This window comes from Dendropsophus ebraccatus, chromosome 11 (genome assembly GCF_027789765.1).
Source record: "Dendropsophus ebraccatus isolate aDenEbr1 chromosome 11, aDenEbr1.pat, whole genome shotgun sequence".
Classification (NCBI taxonomy): domain Eukaryota; kingdom Metazoa; phylum Chordata; class Amphibia; order Anura; family Hylidae; genus Dendropsophus; species Dendropsophus ebraccatus.
The window spans coordinates 96,613,094-96,637,576 of NC_091464.1; the positions used below are offsets into that span (position 1 = coordinate 96,613,094).

The 24,483-nt window shown below is 46.9% G+C and overlaps 1 protein-coding gene across 1 annotated transcript in view; it reads right to left on the minus strand.

The window, feature by feature from the left end:
• Positions 1 to 10,943: 10,943 nt before the first annotated feature.
• The window catches only part of TBX15 (T-box transcription factor 15), a 74,727-nt gene continuing 61,187 nt past the window's right edge, over positions 10,944 to 24,483 (minus strand). The window contains exons 7-8 of the mRNA XM_069945528.1: positions 17,270 to 17,367; positions 10,944 to 14,240 (exon numbers count right to left, since the gene is read on the minus strand). Coding sequence (XP_069801629.1) covers positions 13,459 to 14,240; positions 17,270 to 17,367 — 880 coding nt within the window. The 3' untranslated portion in view covers positions 10,944 to 13,458. The remainder of the gene's footprint in view (positions 14,241 to 17,269; positions 17,368 to 24,483) is intronic.

Consider the following 24,483-nt stretch of genomic DNA (forward strand, 5'->3'; position numbering starts at 1 on the left):
TATAGGGGGGGATACAGGGGGGAGCCATCTATACAAGGGGGGGGATACAGGGGGGAGCCATCTATAAGGGGGGATACAGGTGGGAGCCATCTATAGGGGGGGGATACAGGGGGGAGCCATCTATAATGGGGGGGATACAGGGGGGAGCCATCTATACAAGGGGGGGGGGTAACAGGGGGGAGCCATCTATAAGGGGGGAATACGAGGGAGCCATCTATAAGGGGGTAATACAGGGGGAGCTATCTATAAGGGGCCAATACAGATGTGCAGTGTGTATAGAGATGAGGATGGTGACAGAGTGTGGAGCCTAATATGTCTGTCTGGCAGATTCTGTGGATTCGTGGCTCGGAGAAGTTCTCATAACGGCACAGGGCAAATGGAAAAGAAGATGAAAAGGGAAGAACTCCGATCAGAGGAGACGTCCCCTGTGAGTCACTTGCTGTATCTGCACTGAAACGTATATGGTGTACAGAACCTGTGTAGAGCTGGGTACCTCTATATGACTGGATGAGGTGATAGTGATCTGTGTACAGTGGATTAGTCAGTAGCAGCGGTGGTGTTAGTCAGTATGCGGTGGTGTTAGTCAGTATGCGGTGGTAATATTTGTTGCTTGTTATCTGGCATATATATAGAGACGGGCAAAACAACATGTCTCATATAGACAGAGGGGCAACAACATGACTATTATATTATATATGAACCATGTTGTTTCCCTGTATTCTGTATAGATGAGACATGTTGCACTGGTGTGACAATAAACCCTGCAGATTGCTGTCTCCATTGCGTTTTTTGGATACTTTGAAGCCAACCTGGTCTGGTTTGGTGCGGCACGCACGGTTATTTTTTGTTTTTGCGCTGCTGAAAGACTGTATTGTGAATTAAAGTTTATGTTAACAATAATTTGTATTTTTTATTGTACGTAATTGTACTGGCTAGGGGCGGGGTTGCAAAGATGGGGGGGGTTTTGATGGCGGCGGCCGCGGGGGGGTGGGGCCCAATTCACACCTCTGCCCAGGGGCCCATAATGCTGTTAAGATGGCCCTGCAGTGCATCATGGGAATATCACTGCTGAGGAGCCCGGTGCATTATGGGAATATCACTGCTGAGGAGCCTAGTGCATCATGGGAATATCACTGCTAACATGAGGAGCCCGGTGCATTATGGGAATATCACTGCTGAGGAGCCCGATGCATTATGGGAATATCACTGCTGAGGAGCCCGATGCATTATGGGAATATCACTGCTTTGGAGCCCAGTGCATTATGGGAATATCACTGCTGAGGAGCCTGGTGCATTATGGGAATATCACTGCTGAGGAGCCCGGTGCATTATGGGAATATCACGGCTGAGGAGCCCGGTGCATTATGGGAATATCACTGCTGACATGAGGGGCCGGTGCATTATGGGAATTTCACTGCTGACATGAGGAGCCCGGTGCATTATGGGAATATCACTGCTGACATGAGGGGCCCGGTGCATTATGGGAATATCACTGCTGAGGAGCCCGATGCATTATGGGAATATCACTGCTTTGGAGCCCGGTGCATTATGGGAATATCACTGCTGACATGAGGAGCCCGATGCATTATGGGAATATCACTGCTGACATGAGGGGCCCGGTGCATTATGGGAATATCACTGCTGAGGAGCCTGATGCATTATGGGAATATCACTGCTGACATGAGGGGCCCGGTGCATTATGGGAATATCACTGCTGAGGAGCCTGATGCATTATGGGAATATCACTGCTTTGGAGCCCGATGCATTATGGGAATATCACTGCTGAGGAGCCCAGTGCATTATGGGAATATCACTGCTGAGGAGCCCAGTGCATTATGGGAATATCACTGCTGACATGAGGAGCCCGGTGCATTATGGGAATATCACTGCTGACATGAGGAGCCCGATGCATTATGGGAATATCACTGCTGAGGAGCCCGATGCATTATGGGAATATCACTGCTTTGGAGCCCGGTGCATTATGGGAATATCACTGCTGAGGAGCCCAGTGCATTATGGGAATATCACTGCTGAGGAGCCCAGTGCATTATGGGAATATCACTGCTGAGGAGCCTGGTGCATTATGGGAATATCACTGCTGACATGAGGAGCCCGGTGCATTATGGGAATATCACTGCTGACATGAGGAGCCCGGTGCATTATGGGAATATCACTGCTGACATGAGGAGCCCGATGCATTATGGGAATATCACTGCTGAGGAGCCCGATGCATTATGGGAATATCACTGCTTTGGAGCCCGGTGCATTATGGGAATATCACTGCTGACATGAGGAGCCCGATGCATTATGGGAATATCACTGCTGACATGAGGGGCCCGGTGCATTATGGGAATATCACTGCTGAGGAGCCTGATGCATTATGGGAATATCACTGCTGACATGAGGGGCCCGGTGCATTATGGGAATATCACTGCTGAGGAGCCTGATGCATTATGGGAATATCACTGCTTTGGAGCCCGATGCATTATGGGAATATCACTGCTGAGGAGCCCAGTGCATTATGGGAATATCACTGCTGAGGAGCCCAGTGCATTATGGGAATATCACTGCTGACATGAGGAGCCCAGTGCATTATGGGAATATCACTGCTGACATGAGGAGCCCGATGCATTATGGGAATATCACTGCTGACATGAGGAGCCCGGTGCATTATGGGAATATCACTGCTGACATGAGGAGCCCAGTGCATTATGGGAATATCACTGCTGACATGAGGAGCCCGATGCATTATGGGAATATCACTGCTGACATGAGGAGCCCAGTGCATTATGGGAATATCACTGCTGACATGAGGAGCCCGATGCATTATGGGAATATCACTGCTGAGGAGCCCGATGCATTATGGGAATATCACTGCTTTGGAGCCCGGTGCATTATGGGAATATCACTGCTGAGGAGCCTGGTGCATTATGGGAATATCACTGCTGAGGAGCCTGGTGCATTATGGGAATATCACTGCTGAGGAGCCCGGTGCATTATGGGAATATCACTGCTGACATGAGGAGCCCGGTGCATTATGGGAATATCACTGCTGAGGAGCCCAGTGCATTATGGGAATATCACTGCTGAGGAGCCCAATGCATTATGGGAATATCACTGCTGAGGAGCCCAGTGCATTATGGGAATATCACTGCTGACATGAGGAGCCCAGTGCATTATGGGAATCACTGCTGACATGAGGAGCCCAGTGCATTATGGGAATATCACTGCTGACATGAGGGGCCGGTGCATTATGGGAATATCACTGCTGACATGAGGAGCCCAGTGCATCATGGGAATATCACTGCTGAGGAGCCTGGTGCATTATGGGAATATCACTGCTGAGGAGCCCAGTGCATTATGGGAATATCACTGCTGAGGAGCCCAATGCATTATGGGAATATCACTGCTGAGGAGCCCAGTGCATTATGGGAACAGGTGAGTAAACCCTGAAGCATAAAGTAATTAAACTCTTTTACAATGTACTGGCCCTTTAAGACACTCCGACAAGCCACGTCCGTTTTGGGTGGATTGATGTCTGGGGCGCCCCCCACAGCTTGCCGTATGTGCTGCATTCAGGACCCGTATCTTTGATCTGGGACGATGTCTGGATGTTATTATACGGAGGAGGCCGAAGACAACGCTGAGGAAATTTACACTTAACACAAGATCTGGTTTCCATCTGGATGAAAATAGGAAGAAACTAATGGAAGACAATACAGACAAAGAGCCTTATACTCCAGTTACCTTCAGAGCTGCACTCTCAGTTATACTCTCTTCCAGTAAGCTTTAAAGGGAACCATTCACCCCGTGGCCCCCGTTATAAACAGACAAACAGTCACATAAAGGTCAATATACTTACCATATCGCTCCCGGTCCCGTCCCGGATCTCGTTGTTGACACGGAGAAATCGCCGAATCTTCTTCTCCCGCCCATTATGGTAATGAGCTGAGATGAGTCCAACGTCCATAGGAAACGACGGACGAGTCCAACTTATTCATGAGGTCCTCTTCTCGTCGCCGCCCATCCACGCCTCCTGGAACTTGATTGACGTCTTCAGTCTTCAGTCTCCTCACGAATTCCCGCGCAGGCGCCGTTGCGAAGGTCTCGTCATCTCTTCTGCGCCTGCGCGGTAAACAGGATACGTGCTCTTGACGTTCCTGTGTACCGCGCATGCGCGAAGTCCAACACGTCACCAGCTCTGACAATCGGCGCACGCGCAGTAAACATTGAAGCTGTGGAGCGGCTTCAATTGTGAACTGCGCATGCGCCGAAAACGACCGTCACGGCGCCTGCGCGGGATCCGGCGAGAAGAGAGAAGACGAAGACGAAGAAGACCCGGCGTCAATCAAGTGTCGGAGGCGGGGAGAAGGCTGGACTTCGGGCCGGCGGCGCTCATTACCATAATGGGCGCGAGAAGAAGATTCGGCGATTTCTCCGTGTCAACAACGAGATCCGGGACGGGACCGGGAGCGATATGGTAAGTATATTGACCTTTATGTGACTGTTTGTCTGTTTATAACGGGGGCCACGGGGTGAATGGTTCCCTTTAAGGGTGCAGGAGCTCACACCTCACTGCAGTACGACACATGTTCCAGAATAGTGAGTACAACTCTGGAGGATGAGACATGATGTAACAGCAGAATAGTGGGTGCAGCTCTGGAGGATGAGACATGATGTAACAGCAGAATAGTGAGTGTAGCTCTGGAGGATGAGACATGATGTAACAGCAGAATAGTGAGTGTAGCTCTGGAGGATGAGACATGATGTAACAGCAGAATAGTGAGTGCAGCTCTGGGGGATGAGACATGATGTAACTGCAGAATAGTGAGTGCAGCTCTGGAGGATGAGACATGATGTAACAGCAGAATAGTGGGTGCAGCTCTGGAGGATGAGACAGGATGTAACAGCAGAATAGTGAGTGCAGCTCTGGTGGATGAGACAGGATGTAACAGCAGAATAGTGAGTGTAGCTCTGGAGGATGAGACAGGATGTAACAGCAGAATAGTGAGTGCAGCTCTGGAGGATGAGACGTGATGTAACAGCAGAATAGTGAAAGCAGCTCTGGAGGATGATGCACAGTCACAGCCAAAAATATAGCTCTAGAAGTGAGTGAATCAAATCTCCAGTAACTGTAGAATTTTGAGTTCAGCTCTTGATATCAGGTGATTGTGTGGATCATCGAATGATTCTTGGCTTATTGGAAATGCACAGATAAGATGGTGGATATCTTTTGTGGTCCTTCTATTACACCACCATTATGCCCAATGGACCCCCCTGAAAGTAACACATCTGGAGGGGACAGACAGACGGGGGGGGAGGGGTTCTTTACGATTATCGGCTTCCTGTAGCAGAAATATATGGAAATAACCGCAGCTTTGAGGGATAATTTAACATTTCTATCACATTCTCACTGAGGTTTTTTAGATTCTTGTGGTTGTGGAGACCTCACACGGTATTCTACCCTATATGAGGCCGCACAGCGATGCTACACCCCAATGTATCCGAACTGATCGGATACAGAGAGTGAGATACAAAGTAACAGACATCTCAGATAACAGAGGTTGAAAAGCACCGAACTGCAAAGAGGGCACTAGTGTAAAGAGGGTATTAGTGTAAAGAGGGCACTACTGAAAAGAGGGCGCCAATGCAAAGAAGGCACTACTGCTAAAGGGGCACTACTGCAAAGAGGGCACTAGTGTAAAGAGGGCACTAGTGAAAAGAGGGCGCCAATGCAAAGCAGGCACTACTGCTAAGGGTGCACTAATGCAAAAAGGGCACTAATGTAAAGAGGGCGCCAATGCAAAGAGGGCACTACTGCTAAGGGGGCACTACTGCAAAAAGGGTACTAGTGTAAAGAGGGCACTACTGCAAAGAGTTGTCATTTGGCTGGTCTTCCTGAGATCAGTGATCTGTTTCTCTTATGGCTCTACTAGACATTGCACCCACCTAGCCAGAATCCTGCTCCACACTGATGAGGGGCAACACCCCGAAACAGCCGTCTGTGGATGGTTACCTAGCCTTGGTTTACCCCTTGTCATTACAGTGACTTATAGGGCCACTTAATATGGTGGTTTTCGTGGTTTCCTAACAGGAGCTGCCCCTTGGCTGGGTCCTTCCCGGAGGGATATCTGGCTAGTTCTGTGTTTTGAGACTCTTTGATAAGGTTCCACTGGCTCTTCTTTTGCATATTTATGTTTCCCAGGGTGCAATGCACCTAGGACTTCACTGCATTGAGCGCTTTCACTAGCAGCCGGCTGTGTTGTAGTTTGGCTGGTCTCCCTGAGATCAGCGATGTGTTTCTCTTCCGCTGCAAAGAGGGCACTACGGAGGCGTCAAGTTTGTGAGGGAATTCCATTGGAGGGACTCTAGCCGACGTGTGGAAACCCAAGACAATCCACAAACGTATCAGAGTGCAGGACTAATTGGAGCTGGTTCAGGGGCTCACTGAGGCCACCTCAGACACTGTATGGACTAATGTGGCCTCAGCAAAACTGACCAATGGGCACAAGGACTTGTATGGCCGTCAGGGAGGCCCTGCCCTCCAGGTCATTCCTGCACACCCGAGACCTGTGTAGAATGAGGTACTGCCCCCGGGGCCCCTTCATGGAGGAAACACCTAGGCACATCTTTTGGCAATTCCCCTTTGCTCAGGGCCTGTTGGACGCCCTGGAAGTTTAACTCAGAGACACTGTACCTGGCGCCTTATGAACCACCTCATCAGCAGCCGGGAGAACATGTCCATCTTATACTGCCACAAGCTGGTCCACAGCCTGCTCAGAGACTATTCTATCATGGACAGCCTAGACACTGAAGAAGATGATTGATACCCTTCTCCTTCCTCCTCTCCCCTCCTGTGTTGTCTTTAAATAAAGCTTCGGGCCTGTGATTTCCCCTCCCACCCCCTTCCTCTCTGAACTGCTTTATTATTTTGTTTAATATAATGTACACGGGAAGATTAGTGTAACGTGTGGTTGGATGTATAGTGTAGGGAACCTGTGCTGTATGTTCTACTATATTGTATGGATGCTGTTAGTTATTTTGCGTCGCAGCACAATGTATGTATGTTTGATGATGACTGATTATAATAAAGCGCTTTTAGTAACATAAAGAGGGCAGAAATCAAGGTCCATAAAATGAGGCATTAGTGTATACAACTAATATCTAACATACCATACGTTCAAGGGCAACACCTTTCATTACTAATACTGCCCACTATGTACATAAATATAACTACTATAATACTGCTCCTTATGTACAGGAATATAACTACTATAATACTGCTCCTATATACAGGGATATAACTACTATAATACTGCTACCTATATACAAGAATATAACTACTATAATACTGCTCCCTATGTACAGGAATATAACTACTATAATACTGCTCCTATATACAGGGATATACTACTATAATACTGCTCCTATATACAAGAATATAACTACTATAATGTTTGTGTGGAGCAAGAGACCTCAGCACAACCGGATAGAGGATTAGCCAGACCTTGTATATTATGGAGTATAGGTGTCGGTGGAGGGGGCAATCTCCATGAAATAAACAGCTTATACAGGTGGTGCACGGGCAGAAATGGAGCAGTTCAGACAATGCGTACAGGTAGATAAAAAGTCCATCACTCACCGATATCAGAGGTATGCAAGCTTCTGTCTTTATTTCATCTTGCGATATGTGCAGGGAGGGAGAGGGTGCGCGGCGTGACTCAAATGGCGACGGCCGTTTCTGGCCGCTAGGGCCTTTCGTCTAGCCGAGAGTATGCCCATAGGGCATACTCTCGGCTAGACGAAAGGCCCTAGCGGCCAGAAACGGCCGTCGCCATTTGAGTCACGCCGCGCACCCTCTCCCTCCCTGCACATATCGCAAGATGAAATAAAGACAGAAGCTTGCATAGGGCATACTCTCGGCTAGACGAAAGGCCCTAGCGGCCAGAAACGGCCGTCGCCATTTGAGTCACGCCGCGCACCCTCTCCCTCCCTGCACATATCGCAAGATGAAATAAAGACAGAAGCTTGCATACCTCTGATATCGGTGAGTGCTGGACTTTTTATCTACCTGTACGCATAACTACTATAACACTGCTCCTATATACAGGGATATAACTACTATAATACGGCTCCCATATACAGGAATATAACTACTATAATACTGCCTCCTATATACAGGGATATAACTACTATAATACTGCTCCCTATATACAGGAATATAACTACTATAATACTGCCCCCTATATACAGGAATATAACTACTATAATACTGCTCCTATATACAGGGATATAACTACTATAATACTGCTGCCTATATACAGGGATATAACTACTATAATACTGCTGCCTATATACAGGGATATAACTACTATAATACTGCTCTTATATACAGGGATATACTACTATAATACTGCTACTATATACAGGAATAACTACTATAATACTGCTCCTATATACAGGAATATAACTACTATAATACTGCTCCTATATACAGGGATATAACTACTATAATACTGCCCCCTATATACAGGAATATAACTACTATAATACTGCCTCCTATATATAGGAATATAACTACTATAATACTGTCTCCTATATACAGGGATATAACTACTATAATACTGCTCCTATATACAGGAATATAACTACTATAATACTGCTCCTATATACAGGAATATAACTACTATAATACTGCTCCTATATACAGGAATATAACTACTATAATACTGCCCCCTATATACAGGAATATAACTACTATAATACTGCTCCTATATACAGGAATATAACTACTATAATACTGCTCCTATATACAAGAATATAACTACTATAATACTGCTCCTATATACAGGAATATAACTACTATAATACTGCTCCTATACACAGGAATATAACTACTATAATACTGCCCCCTTTATACAAGAATATAACTATATACTGCTATATATACCTATATATCCGTGAGGTTTTATAGTCACGTAGTATATATTACATCTTGTTATGTAAGAGATGCCGCAGACCACATAATAACAAGTGAGAAGAGAGCAGAAGTATTTATTGAGCGTCTGTGCTTGGCACGTATAGACAGAGTGCATTCTTATACACAATGATATGTTACATAGCTGAACGCTGCTCTCCCCTCCCCCGCAGCCACTTCTCACTTAAATACCATTATCTACATCAATATCCAAACAGAAATCGGATTATGTTATATTAGCATTATCACACAGCAGCGGTTTTATACTGTTCATGAGTGCAGCAGGTGGAGCCCTGCAGACCGTCTCCTTAGACTTGTGTGTAGTGCACTCCTCCCCCCATCTATTGTGCACTGCTCCCCCATCTATCAGGTACTCCTCCCCCATCAGGTACTCCTCCCCCATCTATCGTGCACTGCTCCCCCATCTATCGTGCACTGCTCCCCCATCTATCGTGCACTGCTCCCCCATCTATCGTGCACTGCTCCCCCATCTATCGTGCACTGCTTCCCCCATCTATTGTGCACTGCTTCCCCCATCTATTGTGCACTCCTCCCCCATCTATCGTGCACTGCTTCCCCCATCTATTGTGCACTCCTCCCCCATCTATTGTGCACTGCTTCCCCCATCTATTGTGCACTCCTCCCCATCTATCGTGCACTGCTCCCCCATCTATCGTGTACTCCTCCCCCCATCAGGTTCTCCTCCCCCCTACTATTGTGTACTCCTCCCCCCATCTATCGTGCACTGCTCCCCCCATCTATCAGGTACTCCTCCCCCCCATCTATCGTGTACTGCTCCCCCCATCTATCGTGTACTCCTCCCCCCATCTATCGTGTACTCCTCCCCCCATCTATCGTGTACTCCTCCCCCCATCTATCGTGTACTCCTCCCCCCATCTATCGTGTACTCCTCCCCCCATCTATCGTGTACTCCTCCCCCCATCTATCGTGTACTCCTCCCCCATCTATCGTGTACTGCTCCCCCATCGATAACATACTTCTCCCCCATCTTACACGTACTGCTTCCCCATAGATCATGTACTCCACCCCCATAGATCATGTACTCCACCCCCATAGATCATGTACTCCACCCCCATAGATCATGTACTCCACCCCCATAGATCATGTACTCCACCCCCATAGATCATGTACTCCACCCCCATAGATCATGTACTCCACCCCCATAGATCATGTACTCCACCCCCATAGATCATGTACTCCACCCCCATAGATCATGTACTCCACCCCCATAGATCATGTACTCCACCCCCATAGATCATGTACTCCACCCCCATAGATCATGTACTCCACCCCCATAGATCATGTACTCCACCCCCATAGATCATGTACTCCTCCCCCATAGATCATGTACTCCTCCCCCATAGATCATGTACTCCTCCCCCATAGATCATGTACTCCTCCCCCATAGATCATGTACTCCTCCCCCATAGATCATGTACTCCTCCCCCATAGATCATGTACTCCTCCCCCATAGATCATGTACTCCACCCCCATAGATCATGTACTCCACCCCCATAGATCATGTACATCGGCCCTCATCCCGTGCACCTTACACCATTATCTGAGAATAATGATTAGGGTACGTTCACACTTACCGGATCCGCAGCAGATTTCATTTAATTAACTGAACACAGCATCAATTCTGCACCATCAAATCTGCTGCGGATCTGCAGGTGTGAACGCACCCTAAGGCTGCGTTCACACTACGTATATTTCAGTCAGTATTGCAACCATAACCAGGAGTGGATTAAAAACACAGAAAGGATCTGTTCACACAATGTTGAAATTGAGTGGATGGCCGCCATTTAATAGCAAATATTTACTGTTATTTTAGAACAACGGCCGTTATATTGAAAATAATGGCCGTTATTTACTGTTATATGGCGGCCATCCACTCAATTTCAACGTGTGAACAGATCCTTTCTGTGTTTTTAATCCACTCCTGGTTTTGGTTGCAATACTGACTGAAATATACATATACTGACTGAAATATACATATACTGACTGAAATATACGTAGTGTGAACGCAGCCTAAAAGTGATTTAAAAAAAAAACAAACAATAAATAGAACTTTTTGTGCTGATCCAGTAAATCTGCCCTTAGTGGCTGCCATAGTGGCTCCTCGGTAAATCCACAGAGATGAGGGGGATGCAGGGACCTGCTGCTCTCATGAACCAAGAAGACACAAAAGAAAGCGATATAATCTACTGATAAAGCGGCACAATTATTACACGAAACAACCTACACGAAGAACAAGATGACTGATCTCTCTGATCTGCTGTCACCCAGGAGACAATGCAGGAGGGAAGAAAAGACCAAGCTCTCGGCACTGAGGCGTCATGGTGAAGGATGAGTCATAGAACACTAACCTCTACATCACACTGCCCTATACCTGGCTCTTTATGGTGGTGGCCTGGTAATAGGGATGCCCTTGGGTCACTCAAGGAGGACAATTTCTCAGGGAAACCCACCAAAGCCTTAGGACCATGAGTGTGTACTGTGTGTATGCAATGATGAGTGGTGTTGGATTCCATGTCAGGTTCTACCTCAAACTGGGGCGAGCCTGCGTCCCGACACTGGGGCGAGCCTGCGTCCCGACACTGGGGAGAGCCTACGTCCCGACACTGGGGAGAGCCTACGTCCCGACACTGGGGAGAGCCTACGTCCCGACACTGGGGAGAGCCTACGTCCCGACACTGGGGAGAGCCTACGTCCCGACACTGGGGAGAGCCTACGTCCCGACACTGGGGAGAGCCTACGTCCCGACACTGGGGAGAGCCTACGTCCCGACACTGGGGAGAGCCTACGTCCCGACACTGGGGAGAGCCTACGTCCCGACACTGGCAGGTCCACGTCCTGATATTTATGGGTCTTAGTCCTGACAGTGGTAAATCTAAGTTCTGACATTGGTGAATCTACATGCTGACACTGCAGGTCCATTTCCTGACACTATGTCTAGATACAGGTGTGTCTACATCCTGACAGTGGTGCATCTATATGCCGACATCAGTGGGTTCTTGTCCTGACACTGGGGAAAGTCTACGTCCTGACACTTGTGGTCCTGAGGTCCTTGCCAAGTGAAAATGTACAAATATCTTACGGATTTCACAATGGACTTCCCTCTCCTCCTGGGCGGCACTATAGGACACTTAGGTATTTCCTCATCTCATCTTATCTCTGGGACACTTATGTTGGGGTAGGGGCACATGACATTGTGTGTCACCCTCTTCCCATTGTATGACTTGATACAGCCATTCAGCGGGAATGTAAGGGGGTGAGCCGAACAATCTGCAGTGGAAAAAGTCAGGGGTGAGTATAATCTGAACTCCTTCACACCGAGTAGTGTACTAAAAGTATTACACTCTGCAGCAAGACAAGTACAATATATAGGTTTTGTGTGAGGCACAATCTATGGCACCTGAAGGCACTGGTAGACGGAAAACTCAGGCTCTTTGGTGCAATCAGAAAAGGAGGATGAGCCACAAGTCCTTCTAGTCTGTGACAGTCTGGTCTCCACATTGTAGCAGCTCGCGGCGGTTAGTGCCACAACACCCGCCCTTATGTGACAGACCCTGGGACACCAGTCAAGGCCCACCTGTCCCATCACCTTTTATATGACTTACTGGTGCGAACAGAGAAGCCATCACCCCGACCACCACTCCAAAGTGCACTTTCATCCTTATTTCACAACTTTTCTACAATTCAAACATTTCTTAAAGTGAACACTGCAAGCGGATAGCTTGTCGCAAATTGGCAAATAACAAAAAAAAAAAAAAGCCTTGTCCTTATTTACACAGGTGTGAATAATACTCCGTAACTGGAGGAAAAAAACAACAGGTCTGAGGTGAAGACATACTGAACAAGTGATGTGGACATGTGATGCCCCCTGCAGGTGTGAACCAGGCCTGAAATATTAAATAAAGCCACCTCCTTGCACTATTCCACCTCACTTCCCAATTACCAGTTCAAAGGAGCACTTTCCCCCTCATTTCCCACTCCACATTAAGCTCCATGCCCCCTCTCCCAGCAGCCGGCCTGCCACGTGGAGTCACAAGTTCAATCCCCAAAGTTGGAGAACAATTCTACAGTAACACAACGTTCCTTGACCTTGAAAATATCCGAGCTGCGATACCACAACAATCACTCCCTGGCGGCATCCACAGTCCTCAGAGGACCAGCGGGTAAGAAAACATTTGCAAAGTCTTCGCTGGTAAAACTGATTGTCAGGTCTTGACCCTGATAAAGGACTCCCATGAGATCCATCAAACGTCCAAAGTGTCCTCAAAGGTCTCCAAAAAAACCATCTCTGGAGAGATCTATGAGTTCTGCTACATCCGTGACGATTGCTTTGTATATCCACCATCCTGGGAGATGCCAGATTGTAATGGCTCCATGCTAATTCTACAACTTTAAGGCACTGTGGTTTTTTAATGTCCAACCCACAAGAACTGGTGTGGGCTTCAGACCATATGGACGGACATCTGTGAGGAGGAGCCGGGAACAGCGCTGTACTGTCGGCTGTCACAGGCATTTGTAGCCTGCTGGTTGGAGGTCGGGTTGCCAATCATGTGCATGGCATCCATACCAGAGGACAAGTACTGCCTGTCCCCAAAAGCCACATTGGAGGGTGAGGAGCAGAGTAAAGTGCCTTGGGGTGCAGTCAGTTTCTCCGGGCTTGCTGCGAGCCGGGGAGAAGCTGGGAAGTTGTATCCATAAAGGTTGTATGGGTTGTGGATGGAGAAGGCATTGTAGGAACTTTGCTGCATGTGGCCGCTCCCAAACATGTGCGAGGATGAGGAGCTGGAGGAAGGGTTTCCTGCCTGCATCATATACTGGAACTGGGAGGTTGGGTAGGAGCCCAGCTGCCCGCTGTAGGCATCCATCTTGCTGTTGTTTGGCAAAGAGGAAGCAGTTGGCATTCCAGAGATTAGGGTGGAAGTCCTCTGGGACATGAAGGTCTCAGATGGTTGGGTGCCAGTGGAGTTTCCGCCCTGCAGCCTGTTGTATCCATTATCACTCAGACCCGAGTAGCTCTGGAGGGCGGCCATGTTGCTCCTGGCACATGCAGGGTATTCTGACAGGTTGAGGTTGCATAGCTGGTTTTCCCGACATCCGACGTTAAAGGAGTTGGGCGTCAGATGAAAGGTTGGAGGAGAACAAGATGGAGAAAGCAGGTGGGAAGATGCTGAGGGGGACGGAGTCCCGGTGCTGGAGGTGGTGGGAGAGGTCCCTGTGCTGCCACCTAGGACACAGATGGGGAGAACATCATTAACCATTAGATGGCAGAACAAGTTAGGTGTGCCGCCACACACTCATACGGGTCACTGCCGCCACACACTCATACGGGTCACTGCCGCCACACACTCATACGGGTCACTGCCGCCACACACTCATACGGGTCACTGCCGCCACACACTCATACAGGTCACTGCCGCCACACACTCATACGGGTCACTGCCGCCACACACTCATACAGGTCACTGCCGCCACACTCCTGCACATTCACACACACAAACATATATCAGAATACGGATCCCGCACACTCATACCCATCAGTATACGGATCCCGCACACTCATACCCATCAGTATACAGATCCCGTACCCTCATACCCATCAGTATACAGATCCCGCACCCTCATACCCATCAGTATACAGATCCCGCACCCTCATACCCATCAGTATACGGATCCCGCGCCCTCATACCCATCAGTATACGGATCCCGCGCCCTCATACCCATCAGTATACAGATCCCGCACCCTCATACCCATCAGTATACAGATCCCGCACCCTCATACTCATCAGTATACAGATCCCGCACCCTTATACCCATCAGTATACAGATCCCGCACCCTCATAACCATCAGTATACCGATCCCGCGCACACATACGCATCAGTATACCGATCCCGCACACTCATACGCATCAGTATACCGATCCCGCACACTCATACGCATCAGTATACCGATCCCGCACACTCATATGCATCAGTATACAGATCCCGCACACCCATACGCATCAGTATACAGATCCCGCACACCCATACGCATCAGTATACAGATCCCGCACCCTCATACCCATCAGTATACAGATCCCGCACCTTCATACGCTTCAGTATACAGATCCCGCACACTCATACGCTTCAGTATACAGATCCCGCACCCTCATACCCATCAGTATACAGATCCCGCACCCTCATACCCATCAGTATACAGATCCCGCACCCTCATACCCATCAGTATACAGATCCCGCACCCTCATACCCATCAGTATACAGATCATTTTCATTTTACAAAAATAAATGATTAGCTATCTGAAAAATAGAATAAATAGTAACCTGTTTTATTACAGTGAGGCCTTGCCCTGTATACCCTGTACACCACACACTCCTATCAGTGTACAGGGTATTATGATGAGGCCTTGTCCTGTATACCCTGTACACCACACACTCTAGCAGTGTACAGGGTATTATGATGAGGCCTTGTCCTGTATACCCTGTACACCACACACTCTAGCAGTGTACAGTATTACACACTCCTATCAGTATACAGTAATACAGTAAGCCTTGCCCTGTATACCCTGTACGCCCTTGTTATATTACATTAGGTTCGGCAGTGTAGATGTCTGTGACGTGTGACCTGCTCCCAGTCAGGAGATCGCAGTGACTGATGCCAGGCGGGCGGCTGCCCATGTGATCCTCAGCCGCTACCACAGTTGATTCCCCTCTGCTGAACATTGCAGTAATGACTCTTATGGTCCACGTCCACCTGACCAAGAAGGTCACCGCCAGCTGGTTGACCCCCACAAGACAAGGAGACCGAGGGGTAGGACATTAACCCTTACAGTGCCATTCCATTAAGTGGGGCCTCTTCTGGTCACATGGTCTATATGGTATCTGGGCCCATGCTTTTTATGTAACATGTTAACATCTCTGTGTAGCTAAGGAATCTAGACGATAAGTGGGCACCCCAAAAAAAATGAGGACCCCACTTCCTTCTCAAAAGGTTGATTCTTCCTGATATCATTCCAAACCAAGCCATTGCTGAGATAAGAGGGGCCTCATGATGACATCCTCAGCTGGCACAGAAGTCTCTGGAGATTAGCAATCCATCAGAGCCAGAGGTACTCTTAGGCTGGGTTCACACTGCGTTTTTTTCATCCTTTTTTTGCAAAAAACGGATGAAAAAAAACTGATGCATTTGTGTGCATCAGTTTTGATCCGTTTTTCCATAGACTTCCATTGTAAAAAAAAACGGATCCTTTTTTTTGACGGACACAAAAGTAGTGTCAGCTACGTTTTTGTGTCAGTCAAAAAAAAACGGATCTGTTTTGATCGGTTTTTTTAGAATGGAAGTCAATGGAAAAACGGATCAAAACGGATGCACACAAATGCATCCGTTTTTTTCATCCGTTTTTTGCAAAAAAAGGATGAAACAAAAACGGATTGAAAAAACGCAGTGTGAACCCAGCCTTACAGAGCAATACTCTGACCCCATGCATGGCCGCCTCTATGGTATCCATATGATCCTGTGCTGTGCCTCAATTTTTCCAATATGGCACCAGATGGGATGCAAGATGCAATGGACCAGCTTGTTGCATCCAGCATTCCCATCTGGGAGGGCTTTGGATCTCTGGGCTTGTGTGGCACAAGTTGTATTCTTCATACACTTGTCCGGATGACACATCACCTTTACAGTAGAGATCCTCCGGGCAGTAGGAGCAGAGGAACGCCCAAGTGTTCTCCAGTGTCCAAGCTATACAAACCCATTACTTTGCCAAGACCTCTCCTGTTTTGGGGCCCACAGCAGATGGACACATGTCGATCTGTCTTGTTTTGTCTATAACGTTCCTTACGACATTTTAGGGGCACCCGAAGCCATCATTTCCCTTTCATCACACGCTTTTCATTGACTCTTTGTCCACATACGGAACAGCTTTGGGTTTGTGCTTGGTAAGGGTTTTCAGGACAGCCATGATGCTGAGTTATTGCAGCCCGTACCTCGCCTACAGGCCGCTTCATTTCTCTAATGCGATTAAAGTGATGCAATGTGTGGCTGATCTGGAGCCAGGAATTATCATAAACTTCTGGGTGGATAACCAGAGAGAAATGCCGTTTTCATCACCTCCATAGCTTATTCCTCCGAGTATTTTTTCATCTTTAACTAAAACCACTGGTAAAGAACCTCAGCTGTTCAACACATGAGAGATGAAAACTCCCCCCACCCCCCGAACAAGTGTAACTTCTCGGGATCTGGATAGAGGCTGAGCTCACCTTGTTGCTTCTGCATGGTCGTAAAATCTTCAAAGGTAAGAGTGCGGACTGGTGGCCTCCAGAATGCATACGTCTCCATGATAGCCTCCAGGCCCGTCCTGCGAACGAGAGAAACTATTAGGTAAATCGAAGACAGGATCCATTTATATAACACTCAATAAAAGTGCAGGGCAGATCTCCTGACAAACTGCGAACGAGACCCGATGCTTTACTCTACAGACTCTGCATTTCCCCAGAGAACCTGCTTTATAGGCTGAAAATGACCATCTCATCTGTGCCGAGCCTCAAGATGTTTCGCCAGAGGAAATGGGGCTTTGAGACACAAGTCTGATACAACAATCATAGTCCCTGACGGCATTTACCCCAAAGTCCATTACCCCAATATCTGGACTCTACAGGTGCAAATGTTCTAGAATCCACTATTACAGTGGTGGGGAACCTGTGGTCCTCCAGCTGTTGCAAAACTACATATCCCAGCATGCCTGGACATAATATGTAACCTCTCAAGCCCAGTTTTATATTAATTGCTCTCTTGGCAAGTGGAAAAGATTACTTATGGAAGCCTTTGCATTTGATGTGAACGGCACCATGTTGGGTCCTATGTTTTCCCACATTATGCAATTATTCTTATGTGAAGTAAGAGCCCCATGTTGGGTACCAAGTTTGCTATTTTTTTTTAAGCATAGATAAGAAGTGTGACGTTATCTGTCCTATGCAATGTTTTGGTGCCGGTCTACAGGACAGTTTAGACTCTTTATTTGCTTAGCTGGCTTGTCTTATACTCTGTTGCTATATACACTGTTCCACCTCCCACAAATGTATGAAGTGAAAGTTTTGACCTGTCAGCCATTTAAGATACAGGAACCAATCTCCTACTTTGTTGCAAGCTATATCGAACATATATAAAATAACTTGTGGTGATTCATATAGGCCCAGGAACCATCCAAAAGATCAATTCAGTGCACTGATGGCTCCAAACGATTAGAAGAAAGAAGCAAGGAAGAAAAATGTGGATACCCATTGGGCGTTGTGGTCATGAAGATGGAAGGGGGACCCTATGAATTTCACATGGAGGGAAGACCATAAGCTGTCCAGTGAATAGCCATCAATATCTAGCATCATGTTACCACCTTCAACGTATCTAAAATGTTTTTCTATCAATATTACTAACACATTAACAAGTATTCTCCGACTGACTCAGATTTCCAGCTTTTATACTGAACAGACTACATTATAGGTAAGGAATCTGCTGGAGGACCTGGTCCTACTTCTTTACTGTCAGAGTCGACTCCACGATAATGTGACGATAAGTGACTTGGGCGTCTCTTATTCCAGACACTGGAGCGGGACCGACCTTACATACGTGCCTTTGTGTTGAACACAAATGAAAACCAAAGCAAAGCTATTTGAGGGCCTGCTCCTTGGATCTCTTTACATTTGGATCCATTTAAATAGAGTTTTGTACTTTTAATAGGTATGAAAAATTTGATGTATCTTTTCATCTTTCTTTCCCTTGTCTTAGCGCTCCACATTTTTAATATCGAGCAATAAATCAAACTGTTGTATTATATGGAAAATGGAACAAGATGTTTTGCATATCTGGGTAATGGGATCCACATGGTGTCGACTGTGTCGGCTACGTCACCGGTGTGGAGCAGAGGAAGGTAAGGGATGTCTTGGGGAAGATGAGTGATATCTCCATGATTCAGTGATATGTCAGAGCTGATGGACAGATGAGTATTCGAGTGGAAAATTAGACAAAGGTAAGTGGCAAGAAGAACCAAGAACATCTTGAAGTAGTTGATGAAAGCCGCAAGTTGAGTGGAGTCATGTAAGGTTGGCCAAACCCAGTAAGGTCAGTCCAAGAACCACGTAACAAGATCATGGTGCACATACATTGACTGTCTGAATCTCCTCCAATTTGGCCAGAGATTTGAGACCTCATTGAAAAAGATTTGGTTGCTCAACGGGCAGGTTTCCTCAACTATCTAAAGAGCTAAGTGGAAGATGACTGGTGTCAAGACCATCATGGCCTTCTTCTGAATTCATTCTCATTCACTTATTATTACCAAACTTGGGAGAAGAGGGACGCTGGACATCTGATACAATAGACAAGGCTCATACAAGACATGGGCAGAACCAGGTGCTTATAGTAAAGCAACATAGGACTATGGGGGTCACTGGTATATGTGTGACATAGAATAGTTTTAGGCTTCTACCAAAAATTTGGTAGGTTTAGGAGCCGATACTGTGTTAGAGGAAGATGGTCGGTTTTACAGGATTAGAAAAACTTCACTACTTTCTTTTAGAAACAATGCCACACCTATTCACAGGTTGCATCATATATTGCAGTTCTGCCCTATTAAAGTTAATGAATCTGACCTACAGTGCCACATGCAACCTGTGGACAGATATGGTGCTTTTTTGGGAAGAAAGTAATCACGTTTTTCTAATCTTGGTTAACCAACCTTCCTCCTCCTCTGATCTTAACAGCAAGATAAAGGATATTTGATGTAGTTACTTAATGTGGATGAGAGAGATACAACACAGTAGGATGGGAGATTAGAATACTGTAGACAGCAGATACAGTACAATGTTTGACCAGATGTGAGCCAAATACAAAGATGTAAAGATCTGTAAACAGTAGAAAGAATGGCAAGAAGAGATAGAGATGAAGATAACATAGATGCAAAACAGAAGGCTTCTTAAAAGTCGGGAAATGGGAAGGCTGCATGAGATGAGATACTGGAGAAGAAGATCCCTAAGGAAGAAACAAAAGAAGGCCAATTCAGATTAATGTGGAGGTCCATTAGGAGTTAGGTGAGATCACCTAGGATTAGGGTAAGGTGGAGGTTATTCGGGAGTAGGGGAACATGAAGGTCACTTAAGACTAAGGTAAGGTGAAAGTCACTTGGGAGTAGGTTGAGGTGAAGGTCCTTTGGGAGAAGGGTGAGGTAAAGGTCCTTCAAGAGTAGGGTAAGGCAAAGGTCCTTTGGGAGCAAGGGAAATGTGAAGGTCCTTTTACAGCAGGGTAAAGTGAAGGTATCATGGAAGTGCAGTGTCCCAGAACACGCTGTCTGTTTCTCACTGTCAGTTTATTTTTGTCATTACAGCCATGCCTGTTCTGGAAACTATTTGCACTGCAACTGTGACTATATAGTCCCTATTACTCTCAGGTTCCTGTATATTGTACATGTCTTTAACTCTGTGCAGTGGTATGCAAAGGCTGAGGATCACGTGACCAAGCCCTGTAACCATGGTTCCTCCAATGGCCGTCGAGCTTTGGCCAGGAGTACCATGTGACTTCCCCTTGCTAGTTAGTTCCGGCCCCTGCTCCCAAGCAAGGAGGTTGTGTGTTTGTGTCTCTCTTCACCTTCAGAAGAGTGGACCTGGTGCTCTGCTGTAACAGAACCTGTCTGTCCGCCTGCCCAAGTGCCTGGAGTATCTTCTCATCTGGGTGTCTGTTCCTGTTATTCATCTCCTCATCAAGTCAAGATTCATACCGCAAGTAATCTAAGTCCACCCAGCATCTCTATTCTTCTCTCACTACTACTCCCATCATCCGGCACGTTTCACCTCAGCCTATGCAGCACCACCTTAGCTCTGTCTTTACAAGTCTGCTATATACCCGGTTGCATCCGGAACACACTGTTGCTACCAGTTACCTCAGTTACAATAAAAGTGTAACCACCGCTGTTACTGAGCCCTGGCATTGGTGTCCGTTTACTGGTGCCCTGACTAGGTACAGCGAAGAATCGCATGCCCAGTAGCAAGTATACCGCAGTATCTGCAGACCGGTCCCTCAGCTGTGCCATCCTCAGGCCCTGTACTGTGACAATCCTATACCCTGCAGCTGCCTCGGTTCCTGCCCACTCACAACACCTGCACTGCGAAGTGACCCTCACGGGTCAGGGCATCGCAGAAGTAGGGTAAGGTGAAAGTATCTTGAAAGAAGAGTAAGGTCAGTTATGGTTAGGCTAAAGTGAAGGTATCTTGGGAGTAGAGCAAGGTCCCTCGGGAGTAGGGTAGGGTGAAAGTTTCTCGGGAGTAGGGTAAGGTGAAAGTTCCTCGGGAGTAGGGTAGGGTGAAGGTTCCTCGGGAGTAGGGTAGGGTGAAGGTCCCTCAGGAGTAGGGTAGGGTGAAAGTTCCTCGGGAGTAGGGTAGGGTGAAGGTCCCTCAGGAGTAGGGTAGGGTGAAAGTTCCTCGGGAGTAGGGTAGGGTGAAAGTCCCTCAGGGGTAGGGTAGGATGAAAGTCCCTCAGGAGTAGGGTAGGGTGAAAGTCTCTGGGGACTAGGGTAAGGTGAAGATCCCTCGGGAGTAGGGTAAGGTGAAGGTCCCTCGGGAGTAGGGTAAGGTGAAGGTCCCTCGGGAGCAGGGTAAGGTGAAGGTCCCTCGGGAGTAGGGTAAGGTAAAGGTCCCTCGGGAGTAGGGTAAGGTGAAGGTCCCTCGGGAGTAGGGTAAGGTGAGAGTCCCTCGGGAGTAGGGTAAGGTGAAGGTCCCTCGGGAGTAGGGTAAGGTGAAGGTCCCTCGGGAGTAGGGTAAGGCGAGAGTCCCTCGGGAGTAGGGTAAGGTGAAGGTCCCTCGGGACGAGTAGGGTAAGGTGAAGGTCCCTCGGGAGTAGGGTAAGGCGAGAGTCCCTCGGGAGTAGGGTAAGGTGAAGGTCCCTTGGGAGTAGGGTAAGGTGAGAGTCACTCGGGAGTAGGGTAAGGTGAAGGTCCCTCGGGAGTAGGGTAAGGTGAAGGTCCCTCGGGAGTAGGGTAAGGTGAAGGTCCCTCGGGAGTAGGGTAAGGTGAAGGTCCCTTGGGAGTAGGGAAAAGTGAAGGTCCCTTGGGAGTAGGGTAAGGTAAAAGTCATTTAGGAAAAGAGATATGCAGGTGACTTGAAATTAGGGTAAGAGAATAGTCACTTAGGGAAGGCATAAGGTGAAAGTGGCTTGAGAGAAACTAGATGGGAAGCATCTAACTATAGGTTGAGAGGAAGATCATTTGCAGGAGATAAATGGTCACTTGAGAGGAGACAGATTGAGGAGGATAAGGGACAACAAGAACGTGAATACTAATTCTTGCAAATACAGTGAGAAGATAAAAGGTCAGGTCAACAGAATCCCAACCTGATCAATGGGCAGAATGAAGCTTCGGCTCACTAACAAATTACTGAAGGGAATAGAGGAAGATGAACAAAATGGGAGGGACACGAACTGATGTCCAAAACAAAGGACAACCCCCTGGAGTGCTGTTATATGGCCTAAAAGCTTATGAACATGACGGTGGTCATCAATAGATGATGGTCTCAATCCCATAATCTGATGGTATCCGTAATCTCCAGGCAGCCAGAGGATCACAATGCAGCCGCAATCAGTACCAGAGATGCAAAGCATCTAAAAAACCACTCAACCTCTACATAGAGGTCAATTGCTGTGAAAGTGGAGATTTCCTTTAAGTCACAGACCTATTGTATAGAGCCCCCTCTAGACTATACACAAGAACGTGCGATTATAGGGGAAGGTGTTACATAATAAATTCTTTGCTACATCTCATTGTGTTGACCTAAGAATGATTCCTCCTCTTTATAAGCGGCTTTCATGTCCATGTTGAGTATCAATAGAAATTAGCCATATGTTACGGTCTGGCCATGTCTCCTAATCCTCTGTTATTAAGACATGTAGTACGGCGCTGGCCAATGTCTGATGTAAATCCCAAACCTTCCAGATTTCTCAGCGCTCACCTCTAGCAGTAATCTACGTTATTGTGCTGCGTATTTATAGCCCAGACCTCTCTTCTACCGCAGATACTTTGAGTTATTCTGAGAGCGCTGCAGGCAATTATTGTGGGATTTTATAGACTTTGGGTCCAGCGCCGCGGCCTCTGGATCCCATCTCCCGGAAGAAGGAGAAATTCAATGTGACAAGTTCTGTTTTTAGCTGTTTTTACTCTGTCCTGCTTATAATGGAGCCAATGTAAGAGCGGGGACGCCTGCAGCTGAAGTCTCCATCGTGACTTATAAAGGGGTTTTCAATATCAGCACTGGCATATGAGGAAGCCAAGAAGGGGATCGATATTATAATATGCACAGATCTCAATAATATGTTGTATGTAACAGTGTGTTGTCCATAGCGAACGTGCCAACGAGTCAGTAAGATCACCAAAGCCCCAGGGCACTCTGTCCAGACCTCATCCACATAGGTCATAGGCGTCCACAAAGCAATACAAGAGGCCACAGATCTGATAATAATGACCTCAAAGACTGAATGACCTATTTCTGGAAATAGATTCCAAGACAAACTCTCATTATAAATCTATGTAAAACCATACTGTTTGTCACGACATAACTTAGTCAGGATTTAGGGCCACAATAATCTGATATCGGGGTCACTAAGCTTAAGACTAGAGAAACTAAATCAAGTAAAACCCCAGACAAATCTTGGAAGATGTCTATCCTTGTAAGTCAGAGACTTCCATGGTAGGCTTAAATACAGTCAGTAGTTCATTCCATGTTAACCATATAGTACCATGATAAACTTCAGTCCTTCCAAGGAAACCATGGATCGTCATGGTGGTCTTCAGTCCATTCATTAAAACCGTAGACCTCCAGAGAACCCTGTGATCTTCTGGGCATTAGTTATCCAGGCTTTTGGAAAAAAAGATTAGCTCATGACGTTCCTAAGGTCTCAGTGGAAGTCTCTGGCTTACATCGATGGTCTGGTCTGCAGTAAACATCTGTAGTTCACAAATTATTAACCCATATAGAGAAATTTATAGCCCATTGCTTTGTATTGGACTATTCCGATGTTTAGTGTTTTAACGGATTCCCAATCCATTCCGTAAAAAAATAGGACATGTCATGACTCGGAGCAGAAGCACAGTACAGATTCCCACATAGAAATCAATGAGAGCCTTGTTTCTCACAGATGTACATGGATGCGGCATCCTTCTACAGCCATGAAAAACATGGATTTAAACTAGTACACTACGATTTTAACTAGTCTGTTAAAAACATGAACACGGATTCAAAACAGATGTAAACATGGACGGTTTTGCACGGATTACAGATTTAGCTAGTGGACTACTTTCACGGACCAGGAAAAACACTGAACATGTGAATGCACCCTTACATGGATGGCCTGGTCTATGGTGGAGGTCTATGGCTTTCATGGATGGCCTGGTCTACAGTGGAGGTCTATAGCTTACCTGGATGGCCTGGTCTATGGTGGAGGT